The sequence below is a fragment of the Pan paniscus genome, chromosome 17 (assembly GCF_029289425.2).
Source record: "Pan paniscus chromosome 17, NHGRI_mPanPan1-v2.0_pri, whole genome shotgun sequence".
Classification (NCBI taxonomy): domain Eukaryota; kingdom Metazoa; phylum Chordata; class Mammalia; order Primates; family Hominidae; genus Pan; species Pan paniscus.
In genome coordinates this window covers 43,960,536-43,979,037 of record NC_073266.2, presented here as the reverse complement: position 1 = coordinate 43,979,037, position 18,502 = coordinate 43,960,536, and the positions used below count along the sequence as shown (strand labels likewise).

The window sequence follows — 18,502 nt, the reverse complement described above, 5'->3', positions numbered from 1 at the left end:
TCCGGATCCGAATTGCCGAATTGTGGCTGCGGCAGGGTCGGCCGAGACCCAAGTTCGCTTTTTCCGCCTGCCCGATGGGCCTTAGGGAGACTTCAGCTCCAGCCTGGTGGAGCGCCTCGCCCGAGGGAGTTGTGTCACTTTGCTCAGGGGCAGGGAGGGCGGCGCCCTGGGCGGGTGGGGAAGGGTCCCTGTGGCCCCTGGGGTCCCAAGCGCCTCTTCCCTCTTCTCCCCTCCCACCGGCCCCTCCCAGTCTTCTCTCCCTCGCTCCTTCCCGGGGCTGGCTGGACCGGCGCGGACTTGCCCCAGACCTACGGGGAGCGCCCCAGGTCTTTAATGACAGCTTAAATGTGGCTGTTGGAAAAGTCGAAAGGGATGAGGCTGACGTGGGGCGTGTTTCGCTCCTTTGCAAGAGTCGGAAAGGGAGTTGGGAGCCGCGCGGCTGGCCCCAGGCCCCCGCGCCTCGCCGCCAGCAAGTAGGTGGGGGAGCCGCCGCCGCCGCCAGCCCCATCCCGCTCCCAAGCCTCGCCCGCTGCGCCCTGGCCGCGGGCGCCGAGAGGGTGCGGGGCCTCGCCGTGCCTCCTCCACCCTGCTCATTAACCTGCCTGCTCCGCTCCGCTCCGGGCGGCCCCAGACACGGGTTTCCCGCGGCAGCACCCGCGGCCCGCCCGGCGCAGCCGCCGCCCCGACCCCCCGGCTCCGGGGGGCAATGAGGGGGCAGTGGAAGGGGCACTGCTCCTCGGGCATTACTTAGAGAAACGAGACCGTCCCGCCCTCTCGCCGGCCCTCCCTCTCTCCCGCCCGGGCCCGCGCAATTCTCCGCCAGAGGGTAAGTTGGGAGTGTTTCGCCCCCACCGACAGCTCTCCCTCCCTTTCCTTTTTTTTTTTTCCTTCAAAGTTTTCTTAGAAGTGGGAGCCGGGTGGGGGAGGAAGAAGGTCTGGTCAGCCTCCGTCCTTTACCCTATCTTTCCCGTCTAACTTGTCCCCCCCTCCCCCCTCCCCTCCATCCCCTGCGCGCCGCTGCCCCTCCGGAGCTGCGCTCGTGAATGACAATTGGAGCGCGGCTCCTTTAAGAGCCCGGCTTTGCCTCCCGGTAGCTGAAGGTCATTAAACACAAAAGCTCTCAGCGCTGCGGTCCAATATAGCGCATGCGCCCTGCCCGAGGACTGGCAGAGAGACGGCAATATGGCGAGAATGCCTGGCAGCGGGGACTGTAACACCAGCGCGGGCGGCAGCGCCAGCGCTGCCGCCGCCGCCGCCGAGAACAATGGGGAGCGGGGCGAGGGCGAGCGCGGCGCGGGGGGCCGCGGCCGCCGCCACGGCCGTCCGCACTACTGCAGCGCGGGCGAGGAGGAGGAGGAAGAGGAGGAGGAGGACGAGATCCAGGAGGTGCAGATAACGGGGGACGAGGAGGAGGAGGAGGACGGAGGTGGGGGGCTGGAGGAGGACGAGGAGGAGGAGGAAGAGGAGGAGATGGGGCTGGACTGGGACGAGCCCCTGGAGCCCGAGGACTCGGCCGGGGAGGAGCTGGAGCCCGAGCCGGTCCATATGATCAATATGGACCAGAGCGCCGCGCTGGAGCCCGAGGCGCCGCCGCGACTGCTGGCGCCCCGGGCCCGCGGTGGGCCGCCCGGGGACGGCGCCGAGCTGGACCCCGACGTGCTGCAGCGCCCCGAGCGGGCCCGGCTGAGCGAGAACACCCGGCTGGCCACCCGCTACGCCGTGCGCATCTTCCGGGAGTACCTGAGCGAGAAGGCGCAGAGCCCGGACTTCGAGACCATGGACAAGGGGGCGCTGTGCCGCGTGCTGCGCTCCTTCTATGCCGAGGCCCGCTCCAAGAGCGGCCAGCTCTACAGCAAGTCGTCGCTCATCAGCATCCGCAGCTCCCTCAACCGCTACCTCAATGAGCCCCCGTACTGCCGCACGCTCGACCTCACCAAGGATCCCGAGCTGCGCAGCGCCAACCTGACGCTGGCCGCGGTCATCCGCAAGCTCGAGGAGCAGGGCGCCGGGCCGGTGGTGCAGAAGCAAGCCATCACGCGCGCCGACCTGCGCAAGCTGTACACCTCCAGCGTCTTCAGCACCAACACGCCCTTCGGGCTGCTCAACAAGGTCTGGTTCGAAACGTGCATGTACTTCTGTACCCGCGGCCGCGAGAACCAGCGTGAGTTGGAGGAGGACTCTTTTGGGCTGGCCATGGACGAGGACGGTCGCAAGTTCGTCTACTTCAAGTCCCTCGGGCCCTACCACAAGTCGCGCTCGTCGTCGTGGAGCAAGAAGCGCGCCGAGAGCAGCGACGAGGAGAACTTGCCCCGCATGTATGAGACGGGCACCGAGTTCTGCCCCTACGCCAGCTTCGTCAAGTACCTGTCGAAACGCAACCCTCTCTGCAAGGCGTTCTTCCAGCGGCCCCGGGACCACTGCAGCGAGGGCGATGTGACCTGGTACGAGAACAAAGCCATCGGCAAGAACTTGCTAGGCACTCGGATGCAGATGCTCTCCAAGGCGGCCAAGCTCTCCAAGACCTACACCAACCACTGCATCGGCGCCGTCTCCATCGCCACGCTCAACAGCATCGCGGGCATTGGCACCAAGCTGGGCTCGCCCGCCCCGCAGGGCTGCTACGCCGAGGCTCTGAACGGGGCGGCACGGCACCACTCCCACCACCCCCCCACCCATCCCTCCCACCACCACCGCCCCCAGCCGCCCTCGCTGGGGAACACTTACATCCTCCCCAAAGACAGCCAGGTCGGGCCCGACGTGAAATCCGAGGCTGCGCCCAAGCGCGCCCTGTACGAGTCGGTGTTCGGGTCGGGGGAAATCTGCGGCCCCACTTCCCCCAAAAGACTTTGTATCCGCCCCTCGGAGCCTGTGGATGCGGTGGTGGTGGTTTCCGTGAAACACGACCCCCTGCCTCTTCTTCCAGAAGCCAATGGGCACAGAAGCACCAATTCTCCCACAATAGTTTCACCTGCTATTGTTTCCCCCACCCAGGTAACCAAACCAAACTCTATGCATGAAATGTTTCTTTGGTACCACTTCGGGACTAACTTTTGTGCTAATGCAGCTCTGGGTAGGGGGGAAGTTTTAAAAAGTAGATAATGTACTGAATCGGATTTCGTTTCACCCTTAGAAGTTAACTCTCTTGGTGCTTTTTGGGAAACTTTACACCTAACCTTAAAAGATGTGAGAGAGGGCATGCTACCTAACAAATCACTGCTGTGCAGTAAGGCGAAAAACTTCAAAGTTCGCCGAACAAAAGGATTAGCTCACTCTTGCAGCCGCTCTTCATTGAATGCATGAGTTTTATAAGGCAAAGACTGTGAGAACACTGTAAACGTAAAGGAAGCAGTTACTTAAGACATATTTGAATCAAGTAACCCTTAAAAGACTCTATTACGTATTCGCCATGACTTTAGAAGGTAGAAAAACAGTTATAAATTATTGAAAAGAAAACGGTGCCAATCCCACTTCCTGTAGCTTTTTTTTTTTTTAAAGAAAAGGGGTGGAGAGTGGAGAGCCAGGCAGTTGAGAGTGCCAGTTTATACTGTAACATGTAGTTGAATGTAAACTGGCAGTGTGGGGTGCAATTTCCATAAACTAAAGTGGGAACGTGGTATCTGCAATTCCAGTCAGGCTACAAATTGGAGTATGGGCCTGTGGTGCCCAGCACTGTGGGCACTGAAACATTGCTGTCTCCCCCTAGCCCCACGGAGCTCACTATCTAGGGGGCAGATAATACCTATGAAGTAGATAATTAGAGTAAGAGTGCTATCCCAGCAGCTGAGTCAGCATGGACAAATCACTTCACTTCTCCTTGGCTTCACTCTCCTCATCAAAGAGGAAGAAACTATTTCCACCCTAACATGATTTAAGTCTAAGCAGTGCCAAATTCTGGGTCGAGATTGGGGCCTCTAGTGTTAGATTCTTCTTTTCTTATTTTCCCCAAGGTAGTATTTTCGTGAGTATTATTAAAGTTATATTCATGTTTTGGACACTCTCTAGGAGTCAGAAACCAGGGGTCTTTGGACACTGTGTTCTATTCTGCAGGCAGGAGTAGCCACTGGAGGTTTTACAACTTTGACCTGCCTGCCATCAAGCAGAAGTAGGAATTTTGCAGGTCTGAAGGTATAGTGCAGGCCCTCCAGGAACATATGTCAGGTACCTCTGTGCTTTTTCCAAAGTGGAAATTCCAGTTCTGGACACACTGACCCTTTCAAACGTTTACCAGCTAATGGGCAAGCCTCAAGGCCAACTGAGAAAGGGGCTGTGAGTGGTAATATAAACACCAAAGTTCTCTAAAATACACAAGACCTGTAGGCTATGTGTCTTCTGTACTTCAGGTGTGTAGTCCATTTCTGACAGGTTGTGTTAGTGAGTTTTAAGAATGGAGAGGAGAATTTAGGGTTTGCTTTTTCTTTGAAAGCAAAAATAAATGTTCACATTCTTCTGATACAGTAAAAACCCTTGAAATGCCCTAGTTTAGAATAGCACCTGATTAATTAAGAGTTAAAAGCCTAAGAAAGTTTATTAAGGCGTGCATGGCCTTGGGATAACAATGAAACCATTTGTCTACTGGCATCTGTCTGCTGGTTTCTTGACACCAGTGTAATATAGAATTGTGACGTAAAGAACCACAAAATATAAGAGGGTTTCGTTTCATTGGTTTTGTTTTGTTCTAAGGAATGCAGTCTTTCAGTCATTATCTTTTATTTACCTGAGTAAAATAAATCAGTTCCAAAAAACTGTATACTGATGCTTTTATTATTCTTGCATTATTGTCAGGTAACTCCTAAGTTAAATATAGATTTGAGTGTCCATATGTGGCTTATATGATTATTATGGCTCTCAAACAAGATCTTAGCTCCAAGTCCCTGTTAGTTAAAACACTACAAAAAGTTTTCAGTTTGCACATTTTTAATAGTCAGCTTTTCACTTATGAAGTCTGAGCAGTCGAAGTATTGCTCAGTAGAAAGCTGATAGCAAACTTTTTCCTTCTTTGTGTATTAAAATCACTGTAAGAGTTGAGGTTCAGTGCATTTCCTGGGGCTTAATGCCTAGCTGAGGTTGCTGGCCTGTGGCATTGCTTTGGGTCATCAACTCTTCTGGCTGGTCATTAATCCCCAGGAAATGCCCTGTGCAGCTCCAGCTTCAGTCATTATTACTTAATCATAAACATGGGCTCTCTAGCCTAATACTGACTGGACTTTATCAAGTAGTGTCATACGGAATTCCACTGTTGACCATCTTAGAGACATCTCGATAACAGAGAGGTCACACACTGATGTTTTGATTTTCTACTAATATTGCAAGTTTCCCTAAAGATGAAGAGCCTGCTTCTTTAAATGCATTTACTCTTTTTACTTCTTGAGGGTGTTGTTAAGTATATTATTTATGGGACTGGTTAAAAAATGAATGCATTCAAGGATTAACAAAGATTATGGAATGTGTGATTGCTCATGTGAAGTATCTGGCTTTTGGGGGGAGTGAGGAATTATGGCGATGGTTGTGATGGTCGCTTTAACTGGTCCACTCTTTAATTCTCTTGAATGGTTGTGTTAAAAGTAAAGCGTAGTTTTAGTTCCCTTGTCCCCCAAATAGCTATTGTGATCTAAAATGATCCAGTTATTGGTACGGTTTGCAAGCTCCCAGGTGGAGGTCATGTAGTCCATTTTAAACTGCTTACCACTGTATCTTCCATCCTTATAACTATTCTCTTTGCATAAAAATAGAGCATTTTTCCTACCTCAGAGAATAGTACTTCAGTTTAGAGGGATGATAGAGATTTATAATTTTGTTCTTTATCATTCTCAGAGGAAAAAATACTAATAAAGTTTAGATTCTGAATGTCATAGTTTTGTCACTACAGTTTTTGTAGACATGTCTCTCTCCTGTGCCAAACAAAAGTGTGAAGCATTTGCAAGCTGTGACAAAGGTGTCTTTAGTTGCACTTGCTTGACCCTAACCTAGATTATTTCCAGAAATACTTTTAAGGAATTCTGTAGAGAGGACATCTATTAGTGAAAAGATTTTGGGGGCTGGTACACATCCCCTGTTTGTGTTTTATTGTCTTCAGTGTGGGCCGTTGGTCCTTATAGTTAGCAGGGTGGAAACTGCAGCAGGCTGCAAGCAGGCTGACACAGTTAATTGCTCATTAACTTACCTTTGAGGAGAAGCCAGAGGCTGACAGCTCAGGGAATCCACTCAGGTTCTGTAGGGGCAAGGAAGAAGGAATATTTAATGTATCTACTTAATAGTGAAAGGCATGCGTTTTATGTATTATTGAAATAACTGCTAAGGTCCTATTTTGAATTTGAAGACTAAGAGGGAGGGATGTTCTTTATTTCTTATAGATGGAATCGAATTTTTATAAACATGAAAGGAGTATAGCGATTGTAACAAGACTTCTTGCCATGGTTATTTGGAGCTATTAAGATTAACTGCCTTTTAAAGAGTGGGTATTTTTCTGATTTTTAATATTAGTTTGTGGCTACATTCCTTTTTCTACTGCAAGAATGTTTGCTCTCCTTTATGAAAAGTTCAAGTTGGTGGAGAAACTAAATGTTTTGTACATAAGTATATAACTTTCTTCATTCAGGAAGTAGTTACTGAGCGCCTACTGTTTTGGCTTTTGTACCAGGAATCTATAAATTAATCGTTTTCCACCTGGCAAGTGGCCAATTTGCAAAATTTTGGCTTCTTTATCTGTTTAAACTAGATCAAAATAAAGACAGTTAAAAGGTGATGCACTCAGTGTTTTGCAGCAGTCATTTTGGGAAAGAAATCTGTACCTTTATATTCTCTTCCGTGCACTCACATATTAATGTTGTAACCAGTATTCAGGAGTATTATTTTAAATTGATATAAACTCATATCTGATGTCAGTTCACTCTGTACTCAAGCTGACCCATGAAACAGAAAAAGAAATATTTGTTGCCAGGGAGAAAGTGGATCCCATTCATCCAAAACTTAAATCTTTGTATCACCCTGATTTTAAAATTTGACTCCCCAAGCAAATGTCACCAAAAGGCCACCCTCTTGTCATTACTAAGTAGTTTTCAAGCAGGAAGAAGCCTTTGTTTTCCGAGGACCACTAGTTATATGTGAGACCACTTGGATGATCATCCAGGTGGGTCCAGGCCAGTCAAAGCCCTACTTCAGTTATCCAATAAAACTTGAGTTTCAAGACACCTTTTGGTGTTTTAACTGCCATTTTGAAAGCAAAATCGATACAGGAGTTGCTGTGTAGTACGTGTCTTTGAAGTCTTAGGAACGTACATGTAAACTAGTCATCTGTAGGTCTGTCATATGTTAGAACTTTTATTTGTAGAACCAATTTTACTTATCTGTCATTCATTGCATTGTACCAATAGTCAAGTTGCCTTTTTAAAGATTTCTTTGGAGAATTTATATAAGGGATAAGGTAGTATGAATTAATTGGTTCAAAAAAAGGGGATATGGATTGACCTTGATAAACTAACATGAAAGAAAACGTAGCTTTAACATTTGAAACATTGCACAGGCACACTTCCTTAATTAACGTTTTTAGTGCTCTAAGATGCTGAATTCAGTTCATCCACTGTTAACTGAGCATCTTTCTGCTTGCTAAGTGCTGCAGAGAGGAGCAGGATTCAGTCCTTGCCCTCAAGAGGGATTCATAGAGGCTGGGCAATTAGTGGATTTATGCCCTTAAAGCTGAAATAATTCTCTGCTTGCTACATGATCATCAGAGGGGAAACAGGTGAACTTTTAAAGTTTTGGGCCCTATAAAGTTCTTTTGGATTTTCAGATTTATGAAAACTGTTCCTTTGCCTACTCTTCTCTTTCAAGAGAAGATGGGTGCTGAATGGTTTTGAGTCTTTATGAGAGCATGAGCTTGTAGATGGCCCAGAAATAAATGATCTTTTCAGCCGTTGGAGATACACTACAGCAAAGGGTATGGGTTGAGATTAAACCTGAATATGAGGTTGTGTTATCTAATGCCCATGACCATAAACTGGATGACAGACCCTGCTATGCCCACACTAGCACTACAGGAAGCTGAACCTAATGAGGCATGTTCTGGGTTTTCAGTGATTCTCCAAATTCCTTTCAACACTTTCTTTACAGCCAGACTTCTTACCTTTTAGCTTATAGCGTATAGCAACCTGACAGAGCCTTTTCTTTCTCCCTAAAAAAGATCCACTTACATATGACAACAAACTTTCATTCATGACAGACAGGGTTTTTTTATTTGGCAGGGGTGGATATCATAAATTTTGCCCAAGCCTTGGGTAACAGAATTTTCAAAAATAACGGAGGTGGGAGCTATCTTACAGTATCGTAAGTCAAAAGTGTCTGCGTTTTCTTTGGAGTTTTTAATCATATGTGCTTTTAGGCAACTCCTGCATGTACGTAGTGTGCTTTGGGCTAGCTTTTCACATTTTCACCCCCAATGAGAATTTCCTTTCTCTGAAGACCCTCTCCATCCTGAGGTGTGTGATTCAGCTCCTCTTTCTCCAGGCAGGGACTTTGGTTGTGTTTAATCCTGTGGGCTGCAGGGCAGCAGGAAGATGGTGCAGGCCTCTAGTGATGAGTTCATTTATGTAACCCCGGATAGCTGAGGGAATTGGAGAGACCTGGAAGGAGAGAGCTGAGGATGGACTCAAGCTTCTTAGTGATCCCCACTCCACCAGCCCATTCTGCACCTCCAACCCTGCAGCACCATCTCCACCGGAAGATAGAGCCAATGCCACTTGAAAATCCTTTTCATAATCCAGACCTTTCCTGGGAGTATCTGGACTCATTCACACCCTGAATTACAGTTGACCATTGAACAACTCAGGGCTTAGGGACGCCAACCCCCTGCAGTCAAAACGCTGCTTTTAACAAATTTTTGACTTCCCCAAAACTTAACTAATAGCTTGCTGTTGACCAGAAGCTTTGCCAATACCATAAACAGTTGATTAACACATATTTTGTATGCTTTATGTATCATCTGTATTCTTACAATAAAGTAAGCTAGAGAAAAGAAAATGTTATCAAGAAAGTCATAAGATAGAAAAAATATATTTACTATTCGTTGAGTGGAAGTGGATGATCATAAAGGTCTCCTTGTCATCTTCAGGTTGAGTAGGAGGTGGGGGAAGAGGAGGGGTTGATCTTGCTGTTTGAGGGGTGGCAGAGGCAGAGGAGATAGAGGAGGTAGAAAGGGAAGCAGGACAGGCAGGCACACTTGGTGTGACTTTCATTGAAAAACACTCGCATATAAGTGAACCCGCACAGTTCAAACCCCTGTCATTCAAGGGTCAAGTGTACTGCTTTCCCCCGACTGGCAGTGAACCCTGGAAGGTTTTGATCCAGCCTGGGAGGAAGGGGGGTAAAACGTGCTGCCCGAAGAGGCTGGCAGATTTAAGACAGCATTAGGTGCTAGGCCTCTAGGCAACAAGAGGAGGAGTTCAGAAAGGAATGCTAAGGGATGACAGAGACAGATGTTGCTTCCTTTGTGAGTAATTCAGTTGCCACATTAAAATGTCAGGACTAGTTTGGGAGCTTGTGATCATGAATTTCTAGTTTTGCTTCATGTCCCTAGTCCGGTTTAACCCGGTTCAGCCTAGTATCTCCCCATTCAATCCCCATCCTTTCTGTCTTAACACAAGAAAAAGGAAGCAATTATTTATAGCACCAGTTCCCATTTGGGCCCTTTCACTGTGTGCCAGGGACCAAACTAGTTAAGTACACTATCTATATTTTTTAAATTGAATTTCATATTTATACATTTCTCTGCCTCACCCTCCATTTAGACAAAATGTTCATAGATAATATCTTCATATATATATATATGTATATGTAAACTTGATATTTGAAAAAATCCTTCATTTTTATCATAATCTGAGAAATAAGTGTTGAGGATAAGTTTCTTGTGATTGTGGATTAATTCTGATATTTCAAGTTGCTATGGTTTTTGACATGCAGTTTTAAGGAACTTAACTTAGAAACGTGAATTATTTCCACATTCCTGGCTGTTATGGGTCAGTGAGTGGACTGTTAGACCAGATCCAGGCAGGAGTGAATGGGGGAGCACTGTAGGGGCATAAGGCATGAGGCTCCCATCTTGTTGTACTGCATGCAGTCTGCAGAGACAAACTTGATTCATTCATTGGAGAGTTCTGATGTACACTGTCACAATCTCTAACTGGTTCTGTAGCTATGGAGTAGAATATAATCATTAACATTAATAATAATGAAGACATACTGAAAGCTTTAAAGTGGTCCACCAACCAGCAACATCTGCATTACTTGGGAGCTTGTGGGAAATGCAAAAATCCCACCACTCTGTGCCCCTGAATCAGCCCCTGCGCTTGAAAAGACTCCTAGGCAGTGCATGTGCTCTGAACATCTTGAGCACTGGCCGATGTGGTCTCATTTAATCCTCATGCAGCCCTTCCAGGAATTATGGTTATTATTTTCATTTTATAAAGGAGGAAGCAAGCTAAGGGTCATAGATGTTGATTCACTTGTTTGAGCCCTAACAACTGGTAAGTAACTATGCTGGCTGGGATTTGAACCCAGCCTGTCAGATTCCACAGTATGTTCTTTCAAACCCATGGCCTGTTGATTGCAAAATTCTTATCAACTGTTCAAATAAAAGAATCCAATAAAGAGAAGATGATAGAACATGAAATCACATTATTACCTGTGATGCTTTCTGGAACAACTAAAGAAGAGAGAACTTGTTAAAAGACAGCATCACAAAGCAGTGACATAAGTATGCAGAGACACACAAAAGAATATTTCCGGTGTGTGGCATGCTTCCGTTTTGCTGTGTGGGGCCCCCAGCCTTTGCTGGGTCTGGGATTTGGAGCAACCTCATTTGAGAAACTATATCACATAGTGGTTAAGAACAGACTCCAGAGCCACATCCCCTGGAGCAAATCTCAGCTCTGCCCAGATCTCTGGGTGCCTCAGTTTCCTCCTCAGTCAAACGGGAATGATGATAACAATGATCTCACAGGAGCATGGGTGTTAAATGAGATACTGCTTGAAAAGTGCTTCAAATATGAGCACTATATGAATATTTGCTATCATTTTGTTAGTGCAGAATGCTTTACATTTGAACAAATGCAGATCTTTATCATAAAGTCCTAGCCCCAGCCTTCAGTTTGGCTCTTGGAAGTAGCTTGTCCAGGTGCTGCACCGGGGGCCCCTCTGTTGTTTCTTCTTTCAGGGCATCCATAGACTCTGGCCAGTAGCACTTTTGCAGGTCTTCTGGGAGATACGAAATCTCAGTGCAGGCTCTTGCACTCTGGCCTACCTGGGCCCTCTTCCCTCTCACAATTAACCTAAAAAAGCCCATCCGTGTGGATGCTTTACCTTAAGATTTGCATGTTCTGTGGCCCACGTGGGATTTAACTCCACACCTTCTTCTAACTTAGTTCTGCAGACCCTTCCTATTTCTCTTTACAGAGGCATGGAAATTTTCTTTTCTTTTTTTTTTTAAGACAGAGTTTTGCTCTTGTTTCCCAGGCTGGAGTGCAGTGGTGCGATCTCGGCTCACTGCAGCCTCCGCCTCCTGGGTTCAAGCGATTCTTCTGCCTCAGCCTCCTGAGTAGCTGGGATTACAGACATGTGCCACCATGCCCGGCTAATTTTTGTATTTTTAGTAGAGACGGCGTTTCACCATGTTGGCCAGGCTGGTCTCAAACTCCTGACCTCAGGTGATCCACCCGCCTCAGCCTCCCAAAGTGCTGGGATTACAGGCATGAGCCACCATGCCCGGCCAGAAATTTTCTAGTGCTAAAAAATTAGCACTAGGATTTGGGCAGCCCACTGATGGGCATAATTGCTGCCCAGGCTACAGCACATTCACAGATGAAATGAGACAACAATGAACAGAATGAAATCAACAGTTTTTCAAAAGAGATTAAATTTTATTTGGAATGGCTTGAGATGAAGGGAGTGGTCATTATACTAGGATTCCTAAAATATTATGAAGGTCATTATAGCTATAATCTGCATAAATCTCTTAATTTCAGTATTCTAGAAGTAGGGTCTATATTTGGCTAGAGCCTGTGTTATGATGTTTACGTTTCCCTAATGCAAAAATGCACCACAATTTTCTAATACTTGACTTCTGCCTTCGATACTATGTAAATCAATAGAAATGCCACTTAAAGTTGAGGTGTACTAATATACGGTTGAAATAGACTACAGAATTAAGATAATTGGTTGGTATTTTGATACATTATCGCTGACCAGTTAATGATCTTTTGTGACTTGTTTTTAGTGTGACAGTGCAGGGATTTATTACCTCTGATTTAGTTTGCCCTCCAAATACTTATAGTATTCAGCCAGCATAGTCCTTATGGAATAGGTTTTTGGGTTTTATAGAATAGCATATTGTATTAAGCCAGTTTATATGGAATATTGGCTTCTATTTTGTAATATTCTTTCTGACAAAACTATATCTAAATAGATTTTGGATATTTTCTTACATCTTGAACAAATATTGTTGTTGTTTTTTCACTCCAGAAAAAAAAGAGACTTGCTGAATGTTTATTTTTCAGTGGATTGAGGTAGCAATTTAGAAACATGTTGCTGTAGAAACACACAGATCTAAATAAAAGTATAACAAGAACATTAGAAAGCTGATTATGCTAGCTTCTTTTCCGCTCACCCCAGAGTTCTTTCACATGTTCGTCTTTTATAATTAATGGTAGGGTGTTCACAATGCTGGATTTTACTGTTTTTTTCAGGATCACTTTATGGAGGTGGTGGGGGTGGTAATGATCCAGGAATGTGTCTCGTGGGTTTTTTTTTTTTTAATTTATGAAAAGGATCATGGAGTCATAGAATCCCATGTCATCCTATAACTCCTCCCTTGAAGGGTTTTTAGAACCACCTCTTGGGACGTGAGCCAAGATCTGAGAGAAGGGGAAGGTGAAGGAGAATGCTATTCAGAAAAACTGAAAAGCAGATTCATTTCTGAAAGCATTTATTGAGCACTTACTGTGTGCAAGGTAGGAACTTGGAGGTGAAGAATAACTTAGAAATATTTAAGAGAAGACACTGGAGAAACTACAGTGGAATACCTAGGGCAAGTCCAAAGTACTGGCTGGAGATCAGTCTTATCTCATTTGATGAGTGTTCCCAGGTCAGCCCTGGAGAGTAAGGGGTGTGTATTAGTATCTCAGAAATGGGACCAAAAGTGGCCTAACAGAACTGAAAGACTAAACAGTTAAACCTGAAGTGCATGTATGGGGAATGTGGAAACCCAGGAAAAAATAAAATATTACCTTGTCAAAAAATTTAAGCCTTTTCCTTGCTGTAACATTGCAGGCTTCTCCTGTAAGCCTTAGTATACTTGTGTTTTAGGTGTCCCCACTCCAAGTAAGCTGCCACATTCCACCACATATGAGCCACTCTAAATGTTCACCCTGTTGTGAAGCCACATATTTTAAGATTGAGCATACGTACAATAATCCCACAAAATCCAGAACTGCTACCCTGTCATAGTTCACATGTTAATTACAACTCACACTCACTAAATGTATGGCTTTGGAGCCCAGCGTGGTTTCATTCACCTCTCAGGTCTGTGGGGCCACACTATGAGTAATCACTAAGGTACTTGTAGATAGTTTTTCACAGGAAAGCAAAGGGCTTTCCTGTATGTGATTTCATTCCAAGGGCTTAGTAGGGCAGTTCCTAGTGTCAGGTACTGGGCTAGACAGACTGAGGGGACACAGGAAAAACTTTTTTTTTTTTTTTTTTTTTTTTTTTTTTGGAGGAATCACTCAGTCTCGTGGGGGAGGCAAATAAGTAACCAAATGAATAAACCCTGACTGTGTGATAAGTCCTGTGAATCTATGCACAGCTGAAGGGGAAGGATAGGAACTTTCATCATACCCATTCTACAGATGAGGAAAACTGACCCTCACATTCACCTACCTACCAAGAAGCAAAGTTAAAGTTCTGGTTCCAGCTCCAGGCCACTTCTACACTGGTACTTTTAAAGCTGTACCTTATAGATAAAGTTATAAACATGGTATAGTTAGGTGTTAAAGAGAGGAGAAAAAGGACACCAAAACACAAGTATATTGATGGATGTGTCTTTTGAAAACAGAATGAATCTTAGTGTGATTTTGTGTTTTTGGAGCCTCAGGGAAAGAAAGGGGAACATGATGGGTCGGGTGAAATGAACAGCCCAGTCTTCCAAATGTCAGTGTACACCCGAGACATCAGTGGCTGAAAGCTACAGTCTTAGGTTGACTTGGGGACTTTTTTTAAAATACAAAGTCAAGCCCGCGGGAGCCATTTCTTCAGTGGGTCAGTGCAGCCTGGCTCCTTGCTGGGGGTCTGACGCTCGCTGGGACCAGTCCTCTGTTTCTTTGGTTCTTTATCTGTTCACTGACTGTTTGGCAGTTGAAGACTTGCTCCCCAAGGCCCTCAGTCTTTGTCACTTCATTCAGAGCACTTAATTAAAAGAGAAAAGGAATGCAGTTCTGATGCAGTTATAACTAGTAAAAAGAACCAATAAAAATGACTATAAAGTGCCTGACAAATAGAAAATGTTTAGTAATACCAAGGTACTTTATGGGGGAAGGGTTTACCTCTTGGCACAGGATGGCAGCCCCCCCCCGCAACCCCAGGCTTTTCCCTCCATGATGTCCTTGGCAGGGAGCTCTTGCCCAGCCAGAACAGGTGAGTGAAAAGATTCTGCTGTCTTGGAGTCACCTGACTTCTTACTACAAGAATATCCTTCAGAAGTGAAAATCACAGACATGTAGGTCTTTTGCTGGTGATGACAGATAACACAAGAGATAAAGAACACTTTGGTGATGAGAGTAAAAGGGAAAATGAGGAAAAGACAGTAGAAAAAAGTATAGGAGAAGTAAGTGGTTAAGGAACCTCTGGTCATAAAGAAAGAGGTACATCAGTTTGGAGCAAAACTCATATCTCTATGGGTTCTGGTAGAATTACCAAGGGATAGACCAAGTTAAAGTTACATGAATCATTGACCTGAATGATCTTAGGCAGGTTACTACATTTCTTAATAGGGATAATACAAATACACTTGTATTAAAAGCCCATAGTAAGTGCTGAATAAATGATAGCTTTAAAATACATATGTATAAAATATACATATGTATTCTATTGGTTAGAGATTATTGACAGGTCAGAGGAAAATGAGAGAGATTATATACAATTTACAGATGATCTTCAGTATTCTCTTTGAAAGATAAGACAAAGGGTCCAAAAAAATTACAAAATATTTATAAACACAGGCAGAAGTATGGAGATGTACAAAGAAACCAGTTGGAGAACTCACATCTTTGGCAAGGATAAAATAATGATAATCAAGAGACAAATAATAAAAACTAAAGTTTAGAGAAAGATGGATATTAAATTTTAGGTATAGGTACTGTGTGACTCACTTAAATATAAAAATAAAATGAAACACAAACTTCTGTTCTCTCCTTTATGCCACAGAGAAAAATTTAAATATACTTTATGTAAAATATTTAAAGGATTAATTTTGAACAAACTCTAAGTAGATTTTATTTTCTATGTATATTTTTAAGTAGACTGTAAATAAAAAAATTGAAATGAATTACAAGTGTGAGCAATATAAATCTTCAGGTTTCAGTAAGATCCATCTCATAAAAAAATATACAAATTGATTTTTCCTAATTATAAGCAGTGTACTTATGGAGATCAGTCACTTTTTATTTATAATTTTCATTAGAATGTTACGATACCAGTAAACCATATTCCAAATGTGTTTCAATAAAGATATATCTTAGTCATCTAGAATATGGAACTAGAACCTCTTATACTTTTATTATTAAAATCTAACACATACAACCAGATGATAAATCGCAAATTCCATGGCTTGCTTTTTTTTTTTTTTTTTTAATAATAGCTTTACAAATATTCTCACAGGCCAGGAGTGGTGGCTCATACCTGTAATCCCAGCACTTTGGGAGGCTGAGGCAGGCAGATCACTTGATCTCAAAGAGTTCGAAACCAGCCTGGGCAATATGGTGAAACCCCATCTTTACAAAAAATACGAACATTAGCCCAGCATGGTGGCACATGCCTGTAGTCCCAGCTACTCGGAGGCTGCAGTGGGAGGACTGCTTGAGCCTCGGAGGTGGAGGTTGCAGTGAGCCAAGATCGTGCCACTGCACTACAGCCTGCGCTACAGAGGAAACAAAGAAAAAATTCTTATGGCCACTTAGCTAGAAAAGATCTCATCCAAATACAATAAAGAATATGAAACTTTCTGGCAATGTATTACATAGAACAGTAGCACTCTTTGTAATAAAGTGCTCATTTGAGACAAATTAAGTCATTCTCTTAGCCCCCTTTTCCTACTTGACTGAAATAAAATACTTGCTCAGTTGACAAAAACCATCAAATAATTCACATTTTAGTCGTAATTTAGTTTATACTAGCTTGTTTAGAAATAAAGTCAGCAAACATTATCTGCATCATAAAGTGTGAATCGCAGTTAGATTATTAGCCTTCAATGCATTGCTTGGTAAGAGGGCTACTACATATCTCATTCCTGAAGAATTTTTTCCCACAATCAACCCAATAACTAACATCTGTGTATCACATGTTATGTAAGTACTCAAGGTCCTCTATTCCATGTGATCCTCACAGCAATCTCATAGGCTACAGAGGTTAAGTGACCTGCTCCAGGAAGGAGGTGGTCAATGGCAAACCTAGGACTGGATCCCAGGTCTTTCACTTCTTCTATTCATTTAACAAACATTTATTGAGCACCAACTTCGCTTATCACTGAGGATGCAATAAAGAACAAGGCAGTGAAGGTCTTGTTTCCCATGGACTTGACAGTCAAGTGGGAAAGACAGGAAAACTAATAAAACCATGATTAATATAGATGGAAGTAACTGAGCAGCTACTCTAGTCCCCAGGATTCCTCCTCTTAATGTGTCATCTTTTTCCCCATCAGTTGGGTCCCACCCCCACAGAAGCAGGCCACACTGACCACTCATGCCAACATAATCACAATAAGGCACTGCGTAAAGCCAGAGCCAGACTTCTCTGACCACCTCAACCTGTTGTTAGGTAGGGCAGACATCACAGGTGAGGAGATGGCGGCCCAGAGAAGGTGAGTAGCAGATTCTGGCCTAGAGGCAGGAAGTGATCAGCAGGGAGCCATGACTCACACCTGTAACCCCGGCACTTCGGGAAGCCGAGGCTAGAGGATTGCTTGAGGCCACGAGTTTGAGACCAGCCTGGGCAACATAATGAGACCCCATCTCTACAAAAATTTTAAAATGTAGCTGGGTGTGGGAGTGCATGTCTGTACTCCCAGCTACCCTGGAGGCAGGAGGATCTCTTAAGCCCAGGAGTTCAAGGCTGCAGTGAGCTATGATTGTGCCACTGCATTCCAGCCTGGGCAACAGAGCAAGGCCCTGTCTCAAAAAAAAAAAATAAGAAAAAGAAAAAGAATAAAAAAGGAATTGATCCTGACTCATAGACTCAGAATCTCTTTCCTTCTTGACAAAGCCGCCTCTCCTCACTTGTTAGGTTATGTGTAGCCTTTATGGTGTGATTACATCCTGCCTTATTCAGCCCATCCTCATCCCGGCATACCACTCAAAATCTGAATGAATTGCTCAAGGGCTGAGATCTTTGTTCTCTAGGATACACACTTTCCTTCCAACTACCACTCTCCAGATAGGTCTGTCAAGAAATCAGGCCTTTCTCCCCCATTCTTATAAAAGAAAACAGCTAAGGTATTATTGATGGAATCAAAAGAAACTGTTAACAAAGGCAAGCACTTGTTTGTGAAATGCTTCATCCATATTTGTAATGCTAAAGAATCGTGGGATTAGCTTTGGAGAATAAGATCAGCTTGGGAGGCCACTGTTCACAGCTAAACTGTATCCTGATCCTCCCACTTGGTGTCAATGAGGTGACCTCACCAAACAAATTTAGGAAGAGCCCTTCTGAATAGGGCAACTAGGATCCAGGAATACCTGGTCAGGTGACATTTAGAATCTCTTTCCACCCTAAGAACCTATGATTCTACCCTGGCAAAAAATGTCTGCAAATCAAATGCTTCTAAATTAGATCAAAGTTTAAGTACACTGAGGGAAATTCTGTTTTTATAGCTCCCATTTGTCCTTGATATGAATTTTGATACTGGGTCAGGCTTTTTAAAGTTAAACATACTTTGGTATACCTTACAGTGTTGTCATTTTTGGTTAGGATTTATATGTTTTAAGGGTATATACACATATACTTCTTTTTTACAATATTTGACTTAATGAAATCTGTATGTATTTGACTTAAAGTATTTCAACCTGTGGTTGAAATTTTCTAATTGATTTTGGGTTATTTTATTTAATTTATTTGTCTTTAATAGAGACATGGTCTCCCTATGTTGCCCAGGCTGGTCTCAAACTACTGGGCTCAAGGGATCCTCCTGCTTCAGCCTCCCAAGCGCTAGGATTACAGGTGTGAGCCACCATGCTCACTGTTTCATTTT

At 44.2% G+C, this 18,502-nt stretch overlaps 1 protein-coding gene across 3 annotated transcripts in view; it reads left to right on the top strand.

The window, feature by feature from the left end:
* Positions 1-18,502, top strand: part of KCTD1 (potassium channel tetramerization domain containing 1) — a 203,108-nt gene that overhangs the window by 108,243 nt on the left and 76,363 nt on the right. Inside the window, exon 1 of one of the 3 annotated variants that reach the window (XM_034943749.3) lies at positions 659-826. The exons of 1 other annotated variant lie outside the window; for it this stretch is intronic. Coding sequence is in view for 1 of the 2 variants with exons in the window: in XM_034943747.3 (XP_034799638.1) it covers positions 1,183-2,991 (1,809 nt within the window). In the remaining variant the exon portion in view is untranslated. Of the gene's footprint in view, positions 1-658; positions 827-846; positions 2,992-18,502 lie in introns of those variants that run through there. One more of the 3 variants, XM_034943747.3, reaches the window with a different exon arrangement.